Genomic DNA, 25,059 nt, shown 5'->3' with positions numbered 1-25,059 from the left:
GCCTTACAATCTAAATGAGCATCTTTAATGGTGGCATTAATTATTATTGACACCCTGCTCTGTCCCACTGAAACAAGTCTAATAGCTCAGGCTCACTCTTTCCCTCTCTCCCTCCTTTCGCCAGATCGCCATCTCCTCTATCTGAAGCAAACATCAGAAAGTCACACGGCAAAGGGTCCTTTTGCCTGATCAGTTGGGCCACTGAAGTGGAGGACACAGCTCTGAGCGTGCAGACAGGGTCAGGCACAGGTACCAGCACCACGGATGCTGCGTGAGCCGAGGGATGGGTTGGGAAGGATGCTCTGAAACTGTCAGATAATGTCTCTTGGTGCTACTCTACCCACCCTCTTGCCACCTTCTTTGGAAAGCCCAGTGCCAAGAAGACGTGGACTGGCGGCTCCCAGGGACTTAGGTAACTAATGAATCAGTGACCCCAGGGGAACCAGCACCGTCAGAGGACACGAGCTCCCTGAGCAAGGCGGGGCTTTGTCCATCTCTTGCTGAACAGCCATCGGTAACACCCAACCAGCTGCCTGCCCAAAAGATGAGACCATCTGTGTGGATGGGTGCAACCGTCACCCAGCCCCTGGCCTCAGCGAGGAGGGCACCAGCAGCACTGGTGGGGACACCATCTAGTTCTGTGGCATCCCAAAGGAGCCCAACTTAGCTTTCTTGTTGGGTTTTGTCTTTCCTTCCAGTGTCCTTGTGTATAATTATCCCTTTGTCTGGGCTTGCACATCCTGTGCCCAGAAGCACACCATGGGCATGTCAAGGGCTTATTCTTTCCTGCTTTGGGCTAGTTATGCACATAAAGCACAGTAAGGCCCAAAATAATATTTTATGTGGCTTAATATGGATCCCTTGGCTACGTCAGGGCCTCTGGCTGCTGTTCACTTTATGGGATATTGGTGCTGGCCTGCCTGCTCCCTACTCGCAGACTGTCAGCACGCATGTCCATGGGTACAGGGAAGGGAATTGCCAAAGGAGTAATTAAGTGACCGAGGGCAGTTACCTGCATTAAGATGATATGTTGTAGGGGTTTCTGTGGATCTCAGGTGTTTTTTTTTCCTGTGTGGAGCTGCTGGAAAAAAAATACCAACCATCTACTCTGTGCTCCTCTGCTATTTATTTGGACACCAATCTATGGCCATGGTGGCTAAAGGGTTTCCCTGGTCAGCTTCTCTCTCGGTGGCTTGGAGGGTGGACCAAGTTCATGGTTGTCCTACAAAATCCTGTGCTTTGAGAAGCCCCTTAAAGAGAACTCAAAGGATCTCTGTCACCTTGGTATGTGAACCGAAATAGTCATGTTCCCAGAGCTCCTATGTTGACAGGGAAATACGTGTCACCATGTCATCCTGGACATTGTTTTATGCTGGGCATATTTGGGTGCAAAGCTCACTGCAGCCTGTGGCCCGGGGGTGTCGCTGTCTCTCCTGGGAGCACGCAGGAAGAGTGTGGCTGTGTGGCGGCATGAACTGGCATCTTCTGAGAGCAGAGCTCTTTCAGATACTACAGTTAGTCATGGTAAAAAGATAATTTCACTAAAAAAAATTACCCTGAAAAGGTAGGAAGTATGTCTGCAAATATAAATATATGCATGTTATATTAAATCTGTAAATACAGGTATTTATGTCATTTCTGTGCGCTCTAGTCCCTGTGTTTTAAAAGCTGAGCTTCCACACCACAAAGGAAGGTGGATTTTTGATAAATTTTTCATTTTCTGTACTGACTTGCTGTTGCAAAACTGTGTAATTTTGCTGTATAAAGGGCGTTCGTTTGCTCTACATTTACCTGGGCCCTCTTTTCCCCTTTAACAGACACCAAAGAGAAACACGTCATTGCTCGTGCCGTGCTGGAAGCCGAGGCTTTGCTCTTTGCCTTCGCATGTAGGGGAGCTGTGGCTGAGGAGGGGTTGCTGCAGTGGATCCGGCGTCCCTGCTGGCTGGGACAGCCGCGCCAGGCGCCGGTCACATCAGACAGGTCAGTAGGTGCCACTGAAGCCATCGCGTGCTGCCGACTCGGAGCGCTGGCGCTCAGCATCCCGGTGCCGCGGGCAGTCCTCTGGGTGGGCTGGTAGGATGGGGAGTACCCAAAGTCCAGGTTTTTCCCAGCCTTAGCCTGGTTTGGGGTGTGCCTTGCAGGCTCCTGGGGGAGAAAGACATGCCCCTGCTGATGCACTGCAGGTGCTCCGGAGCGGGGACAGCTCCTCCTCCCTGGGGCGTGCAGGAAATAATTGCGTAATTATAAAATAATCTTGGGTAACGGCATATTAATGAGGATGGGGAAAAGGGGATGCTCTCGGGGTGGGATTTCCCACTGCTTGGAGGAGGAGGAGGGAGGCTGTATGCATCTGCTGCACTCGGGAGGGCAAAAAATGGCATCACCTCAAAGTGAGACTTGGGTGTAAAGCACCCCATGAGGAAGAATTGTCTTTCTGGCTCCGAGTGTGTTTCTTCTACAAGATTCACCATTACTCGTGCTGAAGGTGTTGCCTCCAAGCTCTCTGACCCGCTCTTTTGCTCCAATTCAAGTTCTTTTGGCTTCCTTTTCTATCCATGTCTCCTCGACTATCATTTCTGACTCCCCTCATGCTGTCCCCTTTATCCCTCATCTTTCCAACCCATCAACTCCACCTTCCCCTGGCTTTCTGCCCTACCAAGCCCCCTGCTCTTCTCTCTACCCCTCAGCATCTTCCATCACTTTTGTTGACCTTCTCCTCCTCTCCAGCTCCCACAAATCTCTCTTGTATTTTCAAGAGTGTGAGCCCAGGGGGAAGGGAAGGACAGCACGTGTGGAAGAGGTTGTGCTCCCCCATCTAATAACATATGTATCAGACACCTTTCCCTTGAGATGGCAGCCTCTGGAAGCCCAAGACGAACCTTTCAACAAGATTAAAGAGATGGTATTAATTGCTATCGATCATGGGTCAACAAATTAAATTGCATCTGCAAACTGCATCTCTGAAAGGTCTAAATGAGAAGAGTAGTTAATGGGTCTGGCTGGCCCAGAGCTGTGATTAATTAAAGGGAGAAATGAACTAAAACATTTTATAAAAAAAAAAAAAAAAAGGCAGAAAGGAAGGAGATTGAGATGAGGCTGAAACTCTTTGGTTCATAAGAAAAATAGTGTATCTGGAGAGTGCTTTACGGGATTTTAATGCTGGATCCACTCTGTCTGGCCTGAGAAGGGCTGCTGCAAAGCAGAGCCGGTGGCAGTGATTTTGGGGGCTATTGCTCCAAGCACCCCGGGTGCTGTGGAAACACTGCCCACCCGTGACCACTGACCCTTTCCCATGAGCCCCCAGCAAAGCTGATCTGTGCCCATCTCTCCTCCCCGCGACCCCGGCCCTTGCCCCGCCGCTGCCTTGGTGCTCGGAGGAGGGGGCAGCTCTGGGATCCCTCAGCGGGACCACGGGCCCTAACGCTGCCGGGTTTGGGGGAACCGGGTCCCTCCTACAGCCCGAGCCAGCATCTCGCGGCGACCTCACAGAAACACCTATGCTGGGATCTGCAGGGCTTCCCCCTCGCTTCACCCAACCACACGCTCCAAGATCACCGTGCGTGGTCCTTGGGGCGTCCCCCTGTCACCGGCATTTTTTTTTTTTTTTCCCCATTTGTTTTTTAGACTCAGTGTCCTGAAAGGGTGAAGGGGGCAAAAAAAAATGAGCATCCCCACATTGCTTAGCAATCCCACTCGCCGTAGATACTGCTCTTCCCGCTCCCGTGCTGCGTGGCAGCCAGCCCCACAGCATCCCTGAGGAGAGCCAGGAGTAAAGTGCTCCTGGGTGGGGGTAAGGGCACTGCTGTGACTCTTTGGGAAGTAATGAAGTAGTACAGCATGGAATGGAGATGGTGCTTAATTAACAATGAAGAAAATAATAATATGTGGCACGTATAGTGCTGTACTTGTTCCAAGCACTGTACAAACATTAACTACAGTAATTAAGCTGTAATTAATTAAAGTAACTACTAATCAGCGTAAATAATGATGCATCTGGAGGTACCAAATGGAGTTTGTGAACTGAAAGCAAATTTCCATGTTCAGGAAGTGGCATCAAATATAAAATGGCACCAGTGACAACAGAACCAGATGGAGGTTAAAGCGAGAGCCTGGGAGTTGCGTCGGGCCACGACGGTTCCCCAAAAGGGAATCCCAGTTTGGCGCGTATCTTGTGACAAAGCAAAGCTGATTTACTGATTTTTCTGCTGAGGAGCTCCCTGGGCAGCCCTGCCCATCCCCAGTGTAGGACTTGCACAGCTATTTCCAGGCTCCGGGCCCGCTCCTCCCGGCCCAGCTGCGTTGCTGCACTCACCAACACTGCAGAGAGTCCGGAGATGGGATGGGGAATTGGGAACTTGAGGGGATGATGATCAGCAGAGTAAAATACACCACAAATATATAACTTGGGGGGTTTTTTTGCTGGTTCACACACTTTATATTTAACAAAATAATTTTTTAATAATATAGTCTTTTACACATCAAATATTGTTTCTAGACCCCCCCATTTTTTTACAGATTTTTTTTTTTTTCTCACTAGTTTCAGGCACACTATTGTTTGAAAAGTTTGAAACTGGATAGTCGTTGATAGGCAACAGCTTACAAAGAAATGTGGCGATGACTTCTTTAATGGTACCAGTTCTACTCGCAGGAAGCCAATGCTCAGCCGAAGCACGGCAATCACTGCGCTACTGCTCGTCCCACCCCTTGCCCTCTGGTAAAACGCAAAGATGGGGGAAGAAATAAAGATATAAAGGCAACAGTGTGCATAAACCAAGACGGACTATGCGGATCCGCTTCGGTGGAGGATGCAGAAAGGACGAGTTGCTGCCGCCGCTGTTAAGAGCAGGCGCTGGGCTGAAGTCGGAACAAAATAAGCACCGTCACCCATGGTCATGGCCGTGACCAAAAAGCAACAAACCAAGCGTGGATGGGGATGGGAGCGGCTCCTCCTGCGCTCACCAGGGCAGGGCAGGCGTTGGTGGCATTTTCGCTCACAGTATCGCTCGGAAGCTGCAGCCTGAGAAAGCAAGAGGTGGCGGGTGCCGAAAAGCCCAGTGGGGACCCTCGGCTGCTGGCGGGGACTGCAAGGACCTTTCCTCCTGGCAGGCAGGTAGGCAGCCATGTAGCTACTTTCTAGAGAGACCCTTCAGCAGGAGCTGATTCCCGTGGCCGCGGCCAGCCCACCCTCAGCTCCCCCCAGGCTTGCTTTATCCCCAGCAGCAGGGATGCTCCGGGCACTGGGGGAGAGCCAGGGCAGCTCCCTCACGCTGCAGCAAAGGGTCTTACCCGCCAGTTTAGGGCTGGCACAGCGATGGGATGATTCTGGAAACCTCCCTTAAGGGTGATGGGCAGAGGCGGGAGGGGTGGGGGGATCTCAAAGATCTTAATTTTGATTCGCGGCGTCGCGCTGTCGCTGAAGTCAATGAAGCGGAGCCCCGGGCTCCAGCCACAGCAGCCTCCGCGCCCGCAAACCAGGGCTGGGGCTCAGCCCGGCAGCTGGGGCGCGGGTGGGACCCTCCTCCCCCTGCTCCGCCACCGACACCCCAGCCAGGCATCCCACGGAGACAACCCGGGGGGGGAACACTGCTTTTTCGGGGACTTTCCAGTGCTTTTGGCTCACTGCCCCCGCCTGCCCGCGCAGCCGGTGTTGGCTCGTGCTCCGGTCAGGGTCACGGTGACTGCGGAGGTGTCTTTGACTTTATTTGTCCCCACTCAGTGGAGAAAGTGTAACACAGATGCAGCTTGTGTCTTGGCTCTCTGGTTGTATACCCGTGCATCTACCGCGGTCCTTCTGCAGCTTACATTCCAGTTGGGTTGTGTTTTGGTTTTTTGTTTTTGTTGTTTTTTTTTTTTTTTTTTTTAACCCCTTCCTCCCCTTTTTAATTTCTACCTCCCTCCTGTCCTTAGCGGCACCCCCTTATAGACACGATAAAAACGATCCACCACTTCACTCATAGCTGTATTGCCCCAATGATCCCAGCTTAGGAAGAGGCTTAAAAAAAAAATAAAATAAAAATCACAATAGCAAAAAAACCTTAAATAAATAAATTTGAAAAACCCCGCGATCCACATTGTAGAAAGTGAGAGCGGTGAGTTGATCGGCATCTTGGAGGTGTCACCAGTCCAAGAACTTGCATGGGCCGTTTTCCTTTTTTTTCCTCCCCAAATCTGATCACCGCATCCCTATCAAGCACTGATAATTACAAAAGCAGAGTAGATACCTAGATACTGGATACATAATGGGTAAAGTGAGAGAAGAGCAGGAGAGCGGGGAGAGGGAGCCCCTTCCCCACGCGCGAAATCTCTGCTTGTGTGAAACCCTCACAGGTTTTTGCTGGTGACCCCGTGGCAGCTGGCGGGAGGTCGGCCGCGTGTGCAGCGTCGAAGCCGTTCCTTCGTCATTGTCATCATCATCGTCGTCGTCGGTGGGCGGTTTGGCCGGCGGGAGGTTCTGCTTCTACAGAGCCTGCTTGCCCTGGCACTCGCGCTTGGAGCACTGCGCCGGCTTCCACCAGTCCCCGTTGTGGCAGTGGCAGATGTTGCAGTCGTCCACCTTCACTTCGATGCCGGCGGGAATTATCGTGGTTCCCGCAAAGCAGTTTGGGCCTGCAAAAACACACAGGGGTAATAGAAATAAATACTGGTTTGGGTTTGCTTTTAAATCAGGTGCGGCAGCTCTGCTAGAAGTACATGGGGGTTGGGGGAGCAGGCGTTCAGCCCCAGCCCCTTGCTGTGTTCCTGCCAAAATCAGCAGCAATGCTCCCCGCCTTCGCCCCGCACCCATCACTTGGCTCATTTTTTTGGCTTCACTCAGGGACTAAAGGAAAAAAAAAAAAAAAAAAAAATTCCCTGAAACTCTCCTCCTGTTTCTGTACCCAACCCCTAGTACAAATAGCATTGGATGCCCCATCGATGCACCCGGATTTTTCTGCTCAGTTGCCCGCTAACTTAGTATCTCATTCTCCTAAAAGTTGGCTGCAAGATGGACGAGACCACGAGGAGAAGCATCAGGACACAGACCAGCCCTCGTTGCTCCAGCCCGGTGAGCCGGCGCTGGGCTGCAGGGACCGGAGCTGATTCATCCCCCAGGACCACGGCAGCCGTGCCCGAACACCCAGTAACCCCAGGGATCCCCCCCACCAGCTCAGGGCTATTAAGGTAAATGATTTATAGCATCAAATTAACAAAAATAATTCACCTCCCAAATAAGCTTTCTGATAAAAATCTGGTTTTTTTCTCAAGGGTGATTCCTTTAATCTGCTCATTATTGGCAATTTTTTTGGCTTCTCTATTATACAATATCAAAACTGAGCAGCAAAGCAGCAAGGATCTTTCCTCCTTCTCATAAAAGCCCCACAAATACCCACTGCCCAGCTTGTCCCTCTGCCAACCCTCTCCTCCCCTCTCGCTCCTGCATCAGGTAGTGCCAGAAATTAATGTCAGCGCAAACAGAAAAAAAATTGAGGCAGTCACATTTGTGGCATCAGGGAAGCCTGAAGACATTTGAAAAGTGTCTCATGGCTTGAGTGCTGCTCTGAAATGTCACCCCTTGGCTAGCCACCGGTTTTTAATCTATGCCTCCGGTGCATGAGGTGCATTCAAAAGATGAGAGCGTGTACAGACATGAAGTTACAGACAAGTTCCTAGTGTTTAAAATAAGGCTTAAGACTGTTTTAAAAGGGAAAACAGGGTCCCTGTGGGGCTGGAAACAGGATGAGCTGTAGCCAACCCAGTGCTGGGGGGGTCTCAAGTTTTATAGTCTCGGAGAACTATTCATTTCAGCTCGCTGATTTATTAGTGCCCTGACTTTATTAAGATGCTCCTCAGGACCCTGCGTTTAAGCTCAACAGGCCACAAGTTTGACAGGGCTGAGCTTAACCAAACGCAAGCAATTCAGGTTGCTGCCGAGCCAGCTGGTGCCTGGACGTTGTTTGTGTTGAAGGGACCTCCCGCCTTTATTAAAGGCCTCTTCAAATGCCGATCAGCTCTACAGCAACTCTTCATACCCTTCTCAATGAAGCCACAACAGAAGGGACTGAGAAAGATGCCTCTGATGGCTCCTGTACCAGAATTTGGGGTGACTGGGTGTACCCCAGGGCTGCTGCTTCCTTCCAGAGGCTGTGGCACTGGGAAGGTCCGTGTCTCTCCCTGAAAGGGGGATGATGCCTCCTCCCTCACCTGGCCAGCACGTGAATCTGTCAGGAAGAAGCACGTTTTTGCTCCGAACGAGGAACTTCAACACCACTTGTTGAGCTACGCTGGTCCGCTGGCGGGTGAGGAGCAGAGCACTGGGCGAGGGGATGGTTTGAGTCTGCTCTGAGCGGGGCTTTGGGCTGGACAACCTCCAAAGGTCCCCTCCAACCTCAGTCATTCCATAGCACAAAGAACTCCAAAGCCAGGAGTGACCAGCCAAGGACCCGCAGCGATACAGAAAAGCCAAACTCGATGTATGTATGGACACATATACTCTATCTGTGTTTTTCGTTACACGCATGTGGTTGAAAAAGTCATGACCCGGTTCGGTCACGAGCGGAAGATTTCCGAAGTTGGCGTCTCTCTGGAAGACACAATCCTGGTTGGAAAGGCTGTCATCCCAACTGCAGTATTTCTCTGGCAACCCACTGAAGTTGTCAGTTCTTCCCACAGCTTTTGGGTCCCTGCGCTGGCTGTGCTGCTGCCTGTGCTCTTCATCACAGGTTTTAATTCTCTGCTTTATCAGGTCCAGTGGGTGCTGTTGTGTTACGACACCCAGTGTGGGCTTTACCACCAGGTCGGCTCATTTGCTGCCATTAAATGTCCAGGGTTCAAATGCAATCAAAATGCCAACAGTTGTAGCTAGTCGTATTTGAAGTTGAAGTGCCTGTCCCTCTTTATTAGGATGCTCTGACTGCCTGCTAATGTCAGGGATGCCCAGGATGGGCTGCCTTCCACACAACAGCCTGCTCCACGCTCCCAGAGCAAAGAAAAAAAAACAAAACAAAAAAAAAACAAAACAACAAACCCTTTTCATTAAAATTTAAAGAAAAAGCTTCCTCTGCAGATAAGGGTGGCAAGGAAAGGGGAATATTGTTTTCTCTCTCTTGCCCTGCGGCTGCCTGTTAATCATGTCATTTGAGAAGACAATACTGCCTCAACACCCACACACGTCTCCAGACACAGCCTTCTCTGGGTGCTGAACCACGGTGGATTTATTCCGTTCAACGCAGCTGAAAACACAGAAGGCTGGTGGCGATGGGAGCCAGCACTTTTTTCACTCGTAGGTGGGCCAACCTTTGCCACCCAGACAGGGTTTGGGGACCCTGCGCCCCCTTCATAGGGTTTTGGTTGCATCCCACCACTGAAATGCTGCCGGGGCCGAGCACGGCTCAGGGTGACGGTCAGCTGAGGGTGAGCGACTTGGGACTGGCTGATGGGGTATTGCAAACTGGGGAAAAGCTTATTTTTCCTCACCTCCTGCTTATCTGGCCACCCTATGGCTGCTCCATCACGGCCACAGCTGCCCTTCCTCCTCCTCCTCTGGCAGCCCCAGGTCCTTTCTCCCATTTGAGCTTCCCTGGGGTGGGGGGGGGGTCATTTTAGAAAAAAAAAAAAAAAAATATTCACCCTTCATAAACGTCCCTATCTCAGAGCCAAGAAGCAGAAAGCGGGCATCATGATGAAAAGAGCAGGGTGGGGGGTGTACTAAAAGCATCACCCATGCCTCTGAGGTCGCTGGCGGAGAGGGGATCACTCATTTTCGGGACAACAACACAGCAGCAACGTCCCCACCCCGGCCAAGGACATAGGGCAGCTCTGCAAAATAGTAATTAAACACTAATAATCTGCCCCTCTGATCTCTGGCACCTCTTGAGCCAGGAAGGACCTGGCAAGCGCCTCTGTGACTAACGGAAAATCCTTGGGATGCTGCCATTCCCCCCACAAACAGGCTGGGTGAAGGGAAGAGAAAAAATTATGACTGTTTTGGGTAAATTGCAGGGACTGAAGGCTGGGAGGAACATCAGGGGCCGGCCAAACCAGCCCTCACCGAAGCAGCACCAAGCACCCCTGGCTGGACAGCTAAACACCACCTGAGCACGTCTGAGGAAGGAGCTGTATTCAGAGGCTGAGCTGAGGGAAAAATTACAGTAAGTGGGTTTGTTTTCCTTTTTCTTGGCTTTTAGAAAAGTGGATGAAAACCTGGCTTTGGGCTCTACTGACATCTGCCCTCCCATGTGATGTTTTGCTACTGTTTCGCGACATCTATTTCTTCTGTCAGACCTTAGTACTTTTAATTTAGGCCGACACTACCACTGCTCTGGACCTTTTTTTTTCCCAGCACTCCCTCAAAAGTCACCTCTGCACTGCCAGAGTGAAATGTTTTCTTTTGTACACCAAAGCAAGCTGGATGGAGCGTTTCTGCATCCTCTCTCCCCCTGCTTCTGTCCCCACCCCTACAGAAACACGGATTTCTAACAAAAGGCAAAATTTCCACACTCCATTTGTGTTAATTCAACTTAATTTCCCACCGCCAGAAATCCAATTTTCCAGCACAATTGCTAACAGCCAGACCCCTTTTTTTTCCTCATCTAAACTTCTCCCACCTTCATACTGGAAAAGTGGATCCTGTTTGTCCAAAATGGGATGCAGTGAGCATCGCACCTGCAGCTGAGGCACGAGAAAGATGCACTTGGGCACTGCACTGCTGAAATTTAGTGGAAAGTACACCCCAGACAAGTGGCATTTTCTATGCAACGGCACAGCCACGGGGGAGTTTTCCAGCAACCTTGGCTTTTTATAGAGACAATGGCTAATGCATTGCTGCAGATAACATCCAACACCTGGGGATGCTATGTGGCTTTGAGATGCTCCTTAGAGGAGCTGCAGCCCTTAAAGTCGCAACTGGCTCTCAGAGCAAGAAATCAAGTCCTTTTTTTCCTCTGCAGCAGAGATAACTGGACTCTTTGAAGTTCTCTCCTATTTTTTTTCCCTCCCTTAGATCAGTGCCCCAACCCCATGCTGCTGGGGACTGTCTTGAGCTTTCCCATTGTGGCTTTGTGCTGCTCGGAGGAGCAGGCTGAGACCAGCATCTGCCAAACTGATGTAAAAAATCACAAAGAAGGAATGAGACGGAACAGCACAGCAACGTGGTTTTTTTTTTTTTTTTTTTTTTTTAATTATTATTCAAAGGAAGATGCTGCTCAGAAACATTTGATGACATGTCAAGCACATCAAGACAGTTAATGATAATAGCACTAGGAACAGGAAGCTGCTTTGGGCAAGGGATGTCGACCTGGTGTTTGTAAAAGCATCTTAAACTATGACTGCGATGAAAACAGGACAGTAATCACCCTCATTTCCTTGCTCAGGGAGACCGATGGGAGAAGTTTCCTGCTCCCACAGACAATGTAATTGTGAGATTTGCTTTGCTTAACGTAGTTAATACTCATAAAGGACCACGGCACCCCAGGCTGTTTGCTAAAACAACTGTGAAGATTTTTATAGAGATATATTAGGGACATTAGGGTGCTGTTTTGATGGGAGAGATGTAGAAAAATCCTATATGCTTTGTTGTTTGGGAAGAGTGACAGCAAATTTTGCAACCGTACGCGTAAGATCAGATACCTGGGTGACAACCCATGTTGTGCTGCTGATCTGCACCCCTGGTACTGGGGGAATCTAATCCCACGTGTGGGCATTAATGCATGCCTGCGATATCACACAACGGTACCCAAGGGTGTGAGATAATGTCCTCTCAGGACTTAGTGGTGCTTTAAAGAAATTCAAAAGCCCCCCGATCTACCTATCACGCTGGGAAAAAAAAAACAAAAAACCTCACAGCCCAAATGCAAGAGGAGCAGCTTCACGAGCAAGCTGCATCTTCTGCACAGTCCCCACCACAGCACTGTGGGTACGCGGAGGAAAACACTGTGGGTCCATGCAAGAGCACCCTGTATGGACACCGAGTTAAATCTGGAAATAGCAGGAGCGTGGGGTTTGATGCTCTCCAACGCCACGAGCATGCAATGTCACGCTGATGCTTTGGAGCCGCTCGGTGCTGAACAACAGCCCAGCTCTGGGGGGCTGCAGGCTGCAGGCTACGCCCAGCTGTTTCTTGGGTGGGTTTTACTGAACTCAACATCTTTGCCCGTGGCTTACAGCAGCTTGGAATTTAGCTTCGTGTGTGCAAAGAAGCAACAAAAGGAAATCAAATGTTAAGCACCACAAGCAAGCACGAATGAATTCAAGCCAACTGTGATACTCAGATTTGCCATGAATATCTTGCACCAAGCGAAGCTCATCACCTTCACTGGAACTTCTCATGGTACAACATGAGGAGCAGTAGTCTCCTCTTACTTAAATACTTTCTGATGATAATCCTGTGTCTCCTGCCACTCCTTTAAGAGCCTCCCCATCCCTTTAGGAAATATCAAGGCCGACTCCAAGAGAATTTGGTTTATTCAGTCAATGGATAACATCAAGGAGAGAGTTGCTGATGGCTAAGCTTATCTACCTTGCACCAGTAATTCAGATATCTGCTAAATAGCAACACAATTTAGGCAGCCATCCCTCAGGCTCCCGTGTGATGTGCCCCACAATTAAAGTTGCAAGGTATAAGCAGAAAACAGTGGTGTTTCCCAACAGTATTTAGGAATGGATACAGCCTGAAAACATCCCCATGGACGCTCATTCAGCCAAATGAGTCTCGATGACTTTGCTTTTGGAGCTTGACCATGAATGCACCAGGGCATGGGCGTTTACTGCTAGCAATCTTTGTCAAACTGGGGCAGCCATTTCTAGTGAACGTGGCCAAGTGTCTTCTCAGTGGGAAGGCGCATTTGTCTTTGCACGTCTCCACAGAACAGGCATCTCATAGTCCTCACCACGACCAACCACAAGCCGTGCGGTCTCCAGTGCCGGTGTCCGGCACATCCAGCATCTCTTGGCTGAAACAACCACTCGCAAAGCAACGACCAGGTGAGGATTACACCCCGAAACCCACACAAGGATGCTCGTGGGTGACTCCCCAGCAGAGAAAGAGGCAGAACACAGCAGAAATATGAGTGATCCCCAGGCTCTGGTGCAAAGGGCAGAAATTGCCGTCTGTCTGCACCTTACCGCTTTTTCCATGTCCAGGCTGAACTCTGAGCTCGGGGGGAAGAAAAACCAGCATCTTGTTTTTAATCACGGCCCCCGTTTCTGGGGGTTAACACAGCTGTTCTCTGCTGATCCTGCAGGATCTTTTCAAATGGTCCTTTAGCTCTGTCAGTGCTATTTATGCGATCGCTTCGGATTGCAAGAAAAGAGCTCAATTTGTGGCTTTAATTAACGAATCAAGGAGGGAAGAAGTCTTGTTTTTGCTGCCTGGTATCAAGACTGCCTGCCCCGCTCTCCCTGGGGGGAGGAGAAGGCAGCGGGTGAAGCCAGAGGTGAGACATAAAGCAGTCAGCTGCTGATGCTGAGCTCTGCCTTATTGAAAATTAAATTTGGCGATGCTCTGCAGGAGAGGGCGGATGAAAATCCCCCCAAAAGATAACAGCCCTGGAGCTTTTTTGTGCTAGAAAGAGGCCAAAGCTGAAGATTTTGGCCCAAAGCATGGCTGAAGCCTGAGGGTGCACTGGAAACGGGGCTGCCAATACCATGGCATTGGGTGGGTGTTTACACCCTGCTAACGCCCAGGTCTGATCCCTGGGCTGTGGCTAGTTGTTTCTTAGTGGTGGCAGGAGGGAGTGGAGTAAACTGCAGCTCTGCCTCCTCCCTGCTCCCAGAGGTGATGTCCATGTCCCCCAGGCGATGGAAGACACAGCTCTTTGCAAATCGGAGGACATCTAATCACCCCACACGCTCCCAATACGTACACCAGGTGAAAACACTCACCCTGGACTCCCCTACAGCCCAGGTCCACCCCCACCCAACCTGCTCAAAAGCTCCTGCAGGGCTGGAAACGGGCCTGTTTCAGGTCAGTGCCCCCATCCAGATCCCCGGCAAGGCTTTGAAAGCCCCTTTCCATCCCGCTCACCCTCTCTGGCACCAAACAAGCTCTCATAAGCTGCTTGCACCCAAACGCGGAGGCTGCATCACCACCTCAGCCACCACCCCAATAAAATCTGGGTGCTGCTCTGGCTTTGGGAGGGACTGGGAGTCAAGCCTACCAAACTCAGCGCTGCAAAATTAAAAATCCCTACAGCAGGTAGGCGGGGGATGCTGGAGGTGTCAGTCCTCGTCGCCATAAGCAAAACGCTTTGCAGAGCCATCTGCCGCCCCAAATGCCAATCAGTCGGCTGCGCATCTCAGCTTGGCAGCGCCGCGCGCTGGAGCCCGGCAGTGTTTTCGGCGTGGGTAGGTGACAGTTGGTCACCAGCACAAACAAGCCGTCGTCTGCTAATCCCCCCGCGCCGGGCCGCCGCAGACCTGTTGGATGGCAATCGCATCCCACGGGGATAAGGAAGCCCTGCCCGGCACGGCAGCCGCCAGAAATGGGGCATCTCCATCTCCATCCCGAGCGGATGCCGGGATGAAATCGCTGTGGGTTTCGTCCCATCCTCCTCCATCGGTTGAGGGATGAAAGCCAAGGGAGGCATGGAGATTTCTGGGGAGGAGTTGTGAGTGAGCACAGGGCTAGTGGTGGCCCCAGCAGCCCCTGGCCCCTCTGCCATTGAAAAGCTCAGGAACTGCTCTGTGACCCTTTTTTTCGTTGCTGTCAGTATTTTAAAATCCCAAAAGAAAGCCTTGCACGGGCCTGCTGTATGTAAGTGTGTGTGTGTGTATACATATATATATACACACATATAGATACACATATAAAAAAAGCCAAGGAAGTTTGAAAGCTACATTTCCCACAGCTGTTTTTTTGTTGTTCATTTGCTTTCAGCCACTTTTTCTGGAAGGACAGGAGGTTTGTGCAAGCTTTCCCAGCAAATCTCAGCCTGCTCCGGTCTTCATTCACCAGCACAGACACTGCAAAGAGCTCCTGGCACGGTGAGTATGCCACTCCTGCCCTCTCTGCTGAAAGGAACCAAAATATGGATACGTGCAACGATGGACCAAGCGACGTTTCTGTGACAAGGCCACCTTCTGCCTGGGATATTTTCACTTTTAGGCAGAGTATCGCATGACGATGGCTCCTAAGCATGGTAACAAGTGTCACCTCCTTGAGGTGACCCCAAGGTGGCAGGTTCACTCTTCCTTTGCTGCCTTGTCCAACTGCACGTGGAGAGATGGCACCTCCAGTAAGTGCCCCCAGTTTCGCTCTGTTGTCTAAAACGTTGCAAAATGAGAACCTTTTCTTCTTTTACTTATGGGCAAACCCCACTGGCTTTGGCTAAAATCTCCCTGGAGTCAACTGGTGGTATCACCTAACCATCCACAAGCTTTCAATCTTGCACACCGTTGCCCCAAAGAATTAATCTCCTCTGAAGCTGATCTGCAGTTCTTTTCCACCGTCTCTGCATATTTCACTCCTCACAAGACGATGCTAACAGCCCTTCTCCAGCACTGCCTATTTACATGAGAGATTTTTCCATCCATAATTCACATTGCTGGGTGACTGAAGATGCCTAAAAGTTATTTAATCTCTGCATTAAAATACATATATATATATATATCTCTGCAGTATCTTCCGATCTAAATCCAAGTTGCTCACGCTAAGCAAGCCCTACATCATTAAAAGGAGTGCGTTAAAACGGCGAGACCGAGCTGAAAAGCTAAATCCAGGGCAGTGGGAGCCTTTCCACTGACTTTTGCCAGCAATGAAGCCAGCACAATAAATAAGATCAAACACACCCGCAGCTCTCAGCCAGCCCAGCGGGACAGAGATCTCCTGGTGGTCCCACGTCACCTTCTGGCTCTCCCCATGCAGAAATGTTCACATCATCCAGGCTTTGCTCAGACAACCCCAAGCATCTGCTGCCTTAGAGTCTAATGAATGCAGGGGACCCACTTGAGTTCCCTAAATTATGACCTGGCTCCCAGTGACACAGACTGATTTAATTCTCACCGCTTTGCACCGCGGTTAGAAAATTACTGATAGCTCGTTATCTGTCTTAATCAGGAGCAGCAAACAAATGAGGGACAGGGAAACATCCAGAAGGGAATACACCGCATTACTCCTCCTTATTGATAGCACAGTTACTTAATTTGATGTGGAGACATAACTTCAGGCATCACTAAATACTGGAGCAGGAATGTTTTGGTGCAAGGAAGATCTATGGATGCAATTTAAAAGCAGTCTGTTTAGGAGTGGTGACATCTACCAGCGCTGATACAGATCTGAGCTGAGTGGACAGACTTGAGATTATCACTCAGCAAGTCAAATAAAGACAGCGGCTCTTCGACAGTTAAAAAGCACCCGCCGAAAATTGCAGCCCCGCTTCTCTCTTCATCAGCCGTGCGTGTGGGATGAGCGTGACGATGGGGGACCCAGCCCAAGGTTGATGGTCACCTCCAACCTGCCCATCCCCGGGCAGCACCGTCATCTGCCTTCTGAGACACGGCGCTGCCCGCGTCGAGGCCCCAGAGCGGACACGGGGCACGGCTCGCTGCGGGGAAGGCAGCACGGAGGTGGTGGAGAAAAACGCCTGTTCCAGTACAGGCATCTGCAGAAAACAGGTCAGCCACGAGCGGTGACAATGACTGACAGCCGACACCGACGCCGGCGGGTACGAGGGGGATGCCAAACTGGGCAGTTCCCAGGGCTGCAGCCCAGAAGGAGCAGAATTTTTCCTCCAGCAGGAATATTGCGGATTGAGATACGATAATAAACTACCGGGAGTCTCAACCGTGAGAACAAATCTTTTTAATCAGTTTTTAACAATCCAAGACTACTGTAAATAATCTAATAAAACTGATCTGCGCACGCTAAAGAAAAGAGGGCAAGTGGTACATTTCCTGCTGCTTCCGATTAAGGGTATTTGCCCCAAGCCTGTGCATCCAGCCTGTTTCTGATCCCAAGTGCACCAAAATCAAAGCTGGGAGCACATCTGAGCGCACTTCGAACTGCCCACAAAACCTCCACCCCCCAGTCTCCCCATTTTATTGGGTTTCTAATCCAACAGTGGGTTACGGACTGCTGACCAGCAGGGTTAGTCGCAGTGCAAATTAATAGCTACTACCAAATTCGTAATCGTAAACTCTGCTGACTGAATAACACACCCGAACCGAGGGCAGCATTGAAGTTGAACCACCGGCACCGAAGTCACGGCGGAGCCGACGCGCGGTGTGTCTCAGGATCAGCAGGAGAGAAAATTGCAGGACTACAGAGATAGCCTCAAATACAGGGGTTTCCTCACCTCTTTTAATACAAAATGCAGGCTGGCATTTTCAAAGTCACCTATGGGATTTACACACTCCTCCATTTTAAAAGGATCTACGTGTGCAAATGCCTTAATCAGCACTGAAAAGTTTAGCTTATGGTAAAAAGCCCTCACAGGCGAGGTCCTCGGCATTGCACAGGCAGATACTGTGCATATAAAAGAGCTTTTCTAAACCAGATTTTTACTGTGTACATTCAAGGTTGAAGAAGGAAAACAGTAACACCTCAGAGACAGCAGTAACCATCCATTAAGTGAGAAATGCATGTTTCAACATTTACCTGACTGAACAAAAAGGATTTGCTCTTAAAAAATCTCTTCGCAGACAGCATAAAGCTTTGGGAGAATACCTTAAAATTTTTGTTTTGTTTTGTTTTGTTTTTTAAATATAGGTAGATTTTAATTGCAGGCCATGGAAGCTACTCCTAGGTCATTATAACCTTTCAGGTAAGTAATAGGTTTTTTAAAAAGTTGTCTAAATAGGTATTTCCTAAAATGAACTCCAACAGCACTGAAGGTACATTAGTTCCTTTAGCGGTTCAAACATGGCAAATAAAGTGAGGTGGGTTGGTTTTTTTTTTTTTTTGAGCTGGTATTAAATAAGTTAATTTAAAAATAATCGGTTCACAAAACTGCCAATAAATACCGCATCAGCTAACAATGTTACTAGTAAAATCAACAGCCAAACGGAGGAAAAGTTGGACCTTCCAGAGATGAAACCTTTAGGTGAAGAAATATAGATCCAGGGGGTATATATCTCTATCTGTCTATCTATATAGAGTGTTCCACTGAGTTTCTGCTGCCTTCACCTCGCCAGCTCTGGTCCCAAGAGCAGCCACAGGACAGTGCATGCGGTGGGACAGGCTCGGTCCAGGTGATCGTGCCCTTATAGCCGCTGCTTCCCAGGTCACCCAAGATGGGAATTGGGACGCAGAGCAGCAAACCCGGCCGGGGACTTGGCTGCCTGTTCATCCTGCCCACTGCAGTGGTGCTGGGGCACCTCCCAAGGCACCGTCCTCGGGCACCAGCACGGAGCAGCAGCTCCAGCCAGCAGCAACAGCTCTTTGGCCACGCGGACACGGAGGGGCACCCTTATCTCGGGAAGCAAGTGGCAAAAGAGCCCTCGACTGCCAAAGCGCCAGGTCTTTGCTCTCTGCCTGGGTATCTCCATTCAAAGGCGAAGGTTAACAACGAAAGAATAACAACCGGGACTTTTTCTCTGGGTCTTTTGAGCTTTTAGCCAACTTACTCACCTCTTGGTTGTGCTCGGTGTGAAAATTTAACGATTTTTATGGCCCATTTTAACATTTTTATATCTTTTTCCCTCAGAAAAAAACCCCGTATTTTGTGTAAGAATTAAAACAGTATTTCATTCTTAACTGCAATCACAGATGATGTATGGAAGAGAGCTGGCTGCACGTCAACTCAGTATAAAGCCAGAATTTAATCTAACTTGGTCACTACAGCTGTGCATGATGTTTTATGGCGTGGGGTTTTTTTCATATCAGTCATAAATGAAGTGGAAACTGTGACAGTGCTAATTTTGTATAAAACAGGAGGGGGAAAAAAAAAAATGCAAAACCGGTGGGAGCTGGGGGGAAGAACCAGGATTACTATACACGATCTGAGGAGTTGTGCACTTAAATGTGAAGTCTACTGAAAATCCAGCCCAACCCATCGTTGGTTGGCTAACGGAACTATGGTGCACGGTGACGGTCGCACCGCCGTGCACACCGGTGGCGGCAATGGTTGCCTGTTGGTATGAGTAAACCTCTGCACAAACCCCTTGCCAACGGGAAGAAGGGCTTCTTTAGCTGCAGGACACCACACCCTCAGGATGAACCTTCAGCTCCTTTCTGAAAAATAGAGCTGCATCGCAATCTAGATGACTGTGTGAACGTCTCAATTGGTAGGAAAATGCCTTTCTGCCTTTCTGCCATCGTGAGATGCTTTGAGGGCATCAGCATGGTCCCAATTTTTTTTTTTTTTCCCCACCCGGCAATGGATTTTTCTGACTAATGTTTTGAACATGGGATCATGTTAGAAACGGAGCTTCAAAGCAAAGCAAAAACTTTTCATGTAAGAAGAGAGCTGCTGCTGAAACCATTTTTTTCTACTCTCACCTCATGTTTAAGTTGTTGGGTTTTCTGCTGCCGATTTTGAGCACAACCCAATTTCCACACAGCAAGCCCATCTCCTGCCATCTTCACCACCATTCCCATCCAGCTGGCCTCCATGGTCTTCACCACCACTCCCCAGCCTCCTGGCCTCCACAACGACCGACGCAGAAATGACTGGCCACGGGCAGGCAAGTCCCAAGTGAAAGGTGAATTTAATGAACATACACGTGTATAAAAGCTAAATGTCTGAGTCAGTCACCAAAGGTTCCCCTCCCAGTTGAAGGATCGCCTCTTCTGGAGGACGTTTAACAGAGCCAAGTGGCACCGGCCTTTGGATTTGCCTTTTTTTCAGCCGTATGAATTCAGGTCGGGCTGCAGAGGCAGAGCTCCCACTTCTATGCATATCTGTACAAATGATTGATTACCCAGAGAAAGGGAATAACCACAATGGCAGAAGCATAATGCCTTCATTTGTTTGGGGAATTTAATTACCTGCCTGGGACACAGAGAAGGAAACTCAAGAAAACATCTCTCTGACCCCACCCCAGGCAGCTGAAAAGCTCGGTGTTAGAGAGACAAGACATGGGACTGCTGGGCTGAAATCCCCTTCTGCTGGGACCTGCCCCGATTTCTCCGACAGCTGCGGGGGGAAGGAACTGCAGGAGAGAGTGGCAAAGTGATGGATGACGACTTCCAAATGCATTTCCCCATTCCTGAGTGTTTCCACACTCTAGCAAGTATTCCCTGCCTTATTTGTCCTGCGTTCATTTTGTCCTTTAGAAATTTTTTTAAAGCCAGAAGACGCATTTAGACAGAACAGCTACTGACCTGATAGAAGTTAATGATTTTATAAATCGCCTAAAAAATGCTTTACTTTAAAAGATTGATGTTTCCTATTGTATTTTTTCAATGCCAATTAATTACTTAATTCATTAGCAATGTAACACAAGAATAGTCTTTGAAAATCTGGTACTTTGTGTAGATGCCTTTAATTATGGTTAATTAAATACTGTGGAAGGACCTGATTATACCTCTGAGCATTTTCTAATCTGGAAAATGAAACACGCTCTTGTACTCTTGAATGCATACACCAAAAGCTGAGCTCAACAACTACATGCAGCCAAAAAAGATGGGGGGGGAAAAAAAAAAAAAAAAAAAAAAAAGCACCTCAAACTGCAGACCAGCCCCAAACCTCACAACTAAAGGAGGATAGAAATTCCTGGGGCAACTCGAGGGCTCTGTGCGCACCTTGCCTGGCTGCCTTCCACGCAGGGGTTTGTAATGCAGTCCCTGCCTCGCCGGCGACACGAGCGGGAGCCCAAGCACACTCAACAGGGAGCCACTGCAGCCAGCGAGCACACATGGACTCGGGGCGACGCGATGCTAACGCTTGCTAAAGTTGGGAACAGATTTCCAGATGGTCCTTTGTACGTATGGCTGCAATAGCCAAAACTGCTAAAAAGAGCAAAGCACTCTCCAAATGAAATCAGGGCTGACCTTGGAAGATGAAAACTTGCCAACACCAGAAGTTACTCTATTAGTTTGGCTTTGCATTCCTCCCCCTTGCATTTTTTTTTTTTCTTCTTTTTCTCCTCTTCATTCCTCTGCAGCAATCGCACTGAAAGCCATCACCCAGGGGGCTACAATAACCAGCATCACTGTCTCCGAAAGGGTTTTAATTCCAGAAGCAAGCCAGGGAAATGTTTGTTTTGAAGACAGCATTGCCCCAGTGCTTTCAAGACAGATCCCCTCCCTACCGTGGCTGAGATCCTGCAGTAGGGCCCAAGGAGGTTTATTTTTGGCTCCTTTTGTACTCGCTGAAAAAAAAAAAGCGGGAGGGAGGGGCACTGATGTCTAAATAAAGCCAACTCGCGCTGTCGCGCCAGGCACCCTCGCTGTGTACACGCCTTCCCTTCCTCCTCTCCCTGGCTTCTTATTTATTCCAACCTCCCAGCATCCGTGCCCCCCTCCCGCGCCCTCCGCAACCGATTGCCTTCTGCCTTAATTAAAAGCCACCGATTACAGTGCTGAGTGACTAAACGAGGCAAGAAGCTTTTCATTGCTAGCGGCCAGTCCCGCTCGGCTGCCTGGGAGCTGACTTTTGCCGCCGGGCAGCCCGACCCAACTCCCTAACGAGCGGCCGGTTATCGATGTGCCGAGCCCATATGCTGCAGAACGGGGCCGTTAAGCACCATACCGCAAGCCAGCCATCAGCCAGCAAGACTAAATAATTCTAGAGAGCACAGGGCAGGGCTGGGTAAACCTCCCGGGGATGCTTTAGAGAGCAAACAGCATCTATTTATCCCCTCGACTCTTACTTTGCATCCTTCTTCCCTGGGCCATGAAGTGACTGTCACACCCAGTGAATAAACTCTGTTGTCTTTATTGAAGCAATTTCTCAGTTGGGAAATTTTGGGAGAAAAATCAGGACAGGTCCTGTGAAACCTTAGGGGCATGATGACACGTGGGGGACAAACAAATGAGCTTCACACTGGCGCTGATTGCTCTGGAGACACAAAAAGAAGGAAAACGTCACCCCTGACACGCGGGCTGCCTGTCTGCATTAAGAAGCCGAAGCAGCAACTGTGGCTTTGTGGCTGCTAATGTCCAAGTGTTGGATGTGGCTCTGCCCAGGAGATCCCCCTCCTGGGGTGCACAGCCAAAATCCTCGACACGGCAGCTGATTTCAGCTGAGAAATGTAGAAACTCAGACACTGCGGGGTGAAATGCACAACCAGGCATTACAGCGTATCGGACATGTTATCGACGCCGCTCACGGACACGGTGCCTACGTCATTTGTTAGGATGACCTACCCGACGCCGCCAGAACGGCTCCCTCCCAAAAGGCAAGGGGTCGGAGACTCACCGCTAGCCCCTCACCACGAGGTTATCCCCTCCCAGTGTGACGGCAGTGGGGGGTAATGCTGAAAAACAAGGGTGTAGCAGACCCCACAAAGACAGCAATAACGCCTTATTAAAAGGACATTAAAAGCTGCCATGTCTGCAAGCACCGCCAGACTCATTGCCAGTTGGGAAAGTTTTGGACATAATAAGCTTATGGGGGGAGGGTTTCATTTCATTATTTCCCCCCTCCCACCCCCCAACAGATGAGCAGAAAACAGAAAGCCGATGATATGCAGCCCCTTTGCTCACCCCCATGGCAGTGACCTGCCTATTAATGCCTACAGCGACGGAGGACCACTGGGTTGGCCCCACCTAGGAGCCTATATATTCAGCCAGCACACGCAATACCTGGTTTACTGCAGGCTTCTCTGCATCAACGTTTCATGTACCAGAGCAGGCCGTGCCTAGAAAGCCCCGATCCTCAGTCGGGAGGACAAAATGCACCGTGCACCTTGAGCATCACCTTCACATCTGGCAAATCCTATTCCAAGAAGGCAAACGCGTTCACGCGCCACTGTGGAACCCCGGCGCACCCGCAGGGCTGGAAGAGCCCAGCCTGTCTGCTGGGTGCAAGCTCGCACGGCCAGTCCGACGGTGCCTGTCAGCATCCCATGTGAGCCTGCCAAGCGTGGTCACTGCTGCTGCTCCCAGTTAGCCAAACTGCAAAAAACACTACTGCATGTAACAGACGAGTAGGGAACGCCTTGGTTTTGTCGCTGGGGGCTTCTAATTCCTTCCTTCCTCCAAGGCCATTCCCACTCCTCAAGCATTTAGATCCATAGATGTAAATTAGGCTAAATCTGTAAGGAAAAGTAATCACCTTTATTTCACAGGTTGATCCACTTGGGAAACCCAAGCAACCATTTAGGGAGGAAAGTCCCTCAACTACGGGTAAAACTGTTCAAGAAAGGGATCTGGGAGGATCACACCGAGCCCAGGAGAGCTGAACCAAGCACAGCCCCTCTGTGTTTCTCAGTCCCTTACCTAGATTTTGGCAAGATCTTTTTGGGGAAAAAAATGGCAGCAGATCAAAGGAGGCTGAGCAGCAATGTAGGAGGCATGTGCAGGCCTTCCTAGCTCAGACAAGCAAGCTGCCTCCGCAGATCAATGCACCCGGGGAGGACAGCTGGCTGCAGCTTTGCTGTTCCGACTTGCCGTTCGTCCCAAGGGGCAGCGCCGCCTTGCAGGGGCAACGGCAGCAGCACCCCCGGATCTGGAGGCTTATACCGGCGCAGGAACTGGCCCCGGCTATTTTTTGCTTGTAACAACATTGTCCAGCTGTTAGGAGAAATGAGAGAGGGGGACAGCTGCTGAAAAAGCAGGGGTGTTTCCCTTGGAGCAAGGCAGCCAGGCCAATTAACACCAGTCTCAGAAACTGGATGACACTCTATTTGCTCTCTAGGGGAGGGGCATGAATGTAGCCAAGAAAAACCCTGGTTTCTGTGCAAAACTGTTACTATTTTGGACAGGTTTCCATTTTTAATCACCGTCTTCCAAGTCCTTGATAATTACCGTTTGACATTTCCTGCAATAGAGTTGGTTTTTTGTTTGACACAGCTCGCAAAGTAACCAAAAATTCTCTCTCGCCGCTCTCCTCGTAGCACGGGGAGGGTAGCAGAGGCTCAGCCGCGCATCGGCTGCGGCGCGTCGAGCAAACTCAAGTGAGATTTATTCCCCGCTGGCTGGCGGCCGCGGCCCCGCTCCGTGGCCCCGCGGCAGCCGGCGGGAAGGGGCCGGTGCCCGCGCGGCTGCCAGCCCCTGCTTGCGGGGAGATAAGGGATGACGCACCGGGTGCTGCTGCGGACCCGGTTCAGATGAATAATCCTCATGCAGACGGAGTCCCTCGGACGTCAGCGGGGGGGGGGCTGCGACGAGGCAGAGATCAGAGAAGGAGGCTCTTCGGGAAGGAACACCCATGGTTGGCTCGGCCCGCACGGAATCGGAGCCTTGGGCTCGCCACGGGAGCTTGGCTCGGCGCTGAAACGCTGCGAGTCGGCTGCAGCGCATCCCCCCAGCCTCTGCTTGGACGCAGCCTGAGGAGCTGACGGCGGGGATTATTTACTCCCCGGTTTTTGCAGTCCTTTCTGTACGCGGCGAGAGCTGAGAGGGGGCGGCACGGAAGGACGCTGGTATTTCGGTTCACAAACCAGGAATCGGGCACACGCGCTGACCCGAGCTAATGAGACGCTCAGGAGTACCGAAGCAATATCGAACGAGGGCTCCTCCACCTGCGCCTCCTGACATTTCCCATGCATTTCAATCAGGTGAGAAAGTGCAATTCGAGGTGTTATTTTGCAAATAGCAAAGCCTGCAGGCCTGATCCTGTAAGATGCAGAGGGTTTCCTGAGAGGCGGTGGGTGCTGTCAGCCCTCTCCAGCCAGGTGTGGAAGGTGGTGGCCCCAAAGACATCTAACCCCAGGAGAGTATTTTAAACCCATCCTGGACCTAACTCCTTACCCAGGCCGAAGGATGTTTCCCATCACCGTCAGAGCTATTTCTGCTGTTCCTCTCCCACTCAAATGGGGAGGAAAAGTCAAAGTCACAAGCACTTTTTGGTTTTAATAAAAATCAGAGCAGGCTCTCTGAAATAATTAAATTGGCAAAAGCCCCCTTCATTTCGGTCTTCCCTATTTGAAATGTTCCAAATTATAAAATAAAGATCTACATCCAAAATGACGTCACTCCCTCCACCCTGCTAGATTTGAGTCCGTTCGTTTTGAAAGCATTAAAATGGGGGCATCTGATCATTT

General features: G+C 50.1%; 1 protein-coding gene and 2 long non-coding RNA genes across 6 annotated transcripts in view; 2 read left to right on the top strand and 1 right to left on the bottom strand.

Moving 5' to 3' along the window:
* The first annotated feature begins 326 nt into the window (after positions 1-326).
* LOC122152430 lies at positions 327-6,033 on the top strand. Its single transcript, XR_006164513.1, has 3 exons — positions 327-412; positions 1,818-1,980; positions 4,649-6,033. It is a non-coding gene; the product is annotated as an uncharacterized LOC122152430 (long non-coding RNA).
* VWC2L (von Willebrand factor C domain containing 2 like) overlaps positions 5,947-25,059 on the bottom strand; it is a 52,789-nt gene continuing 33,676 nt past the window's right edge. For 2 of the 3 annotated variants that reach the window (XM_033010724.2, XM_042783834.1), the window contains one exon: positions 5,947-6,606. In XM_033010724.2, the coding sequence (XP_032866615.1) occupies positions 6,458-6,606 (149 nt within the window). In that variant the 3' untranslated portion in view covers positions 5,947-6,457. The remainder of the gene's footprint in view (positions 6,607-25,059) is intronic. The other variant, XM_033010726.2, reaches the window with a different exon arrangement.
* LOC116965805 lies at positions 6,614-20,433 on the top strand. Of its 2 annotated transcripts, XR_004409664.2 has the most exons (3): positions 6,614-7,158; positions 9,976-10,124; positions 14,849-20,433. It is a non-coding gene; the product is annotated as an uncharacterized LOC116965805 (long non-coding RNA). The 2 variants fall into 2 exon arrangements; XR_006164514.1 differs by lacking the exon at positions 6,614-7,158 and having other exon boundaries at positions 9,181-10,124.

Source organism: Tyto alba, unplaced genomic scaffold, assembly GCF_018691265.1.
Source record: "Tyto alba isolate M040663 unplaced genomic scaffold, T.alba_DEE_v4.0 Super-Scaffold_7, whole genome shotgun sequence".
NCBI lineage: Eukaryota > Metazoa > Chordata > Aves > Strigiformes > Tytonidae > Tyto > Tyto alba.
This window is presented reverse-complemented; position numbering and strand designations above follow the sequence as displayed.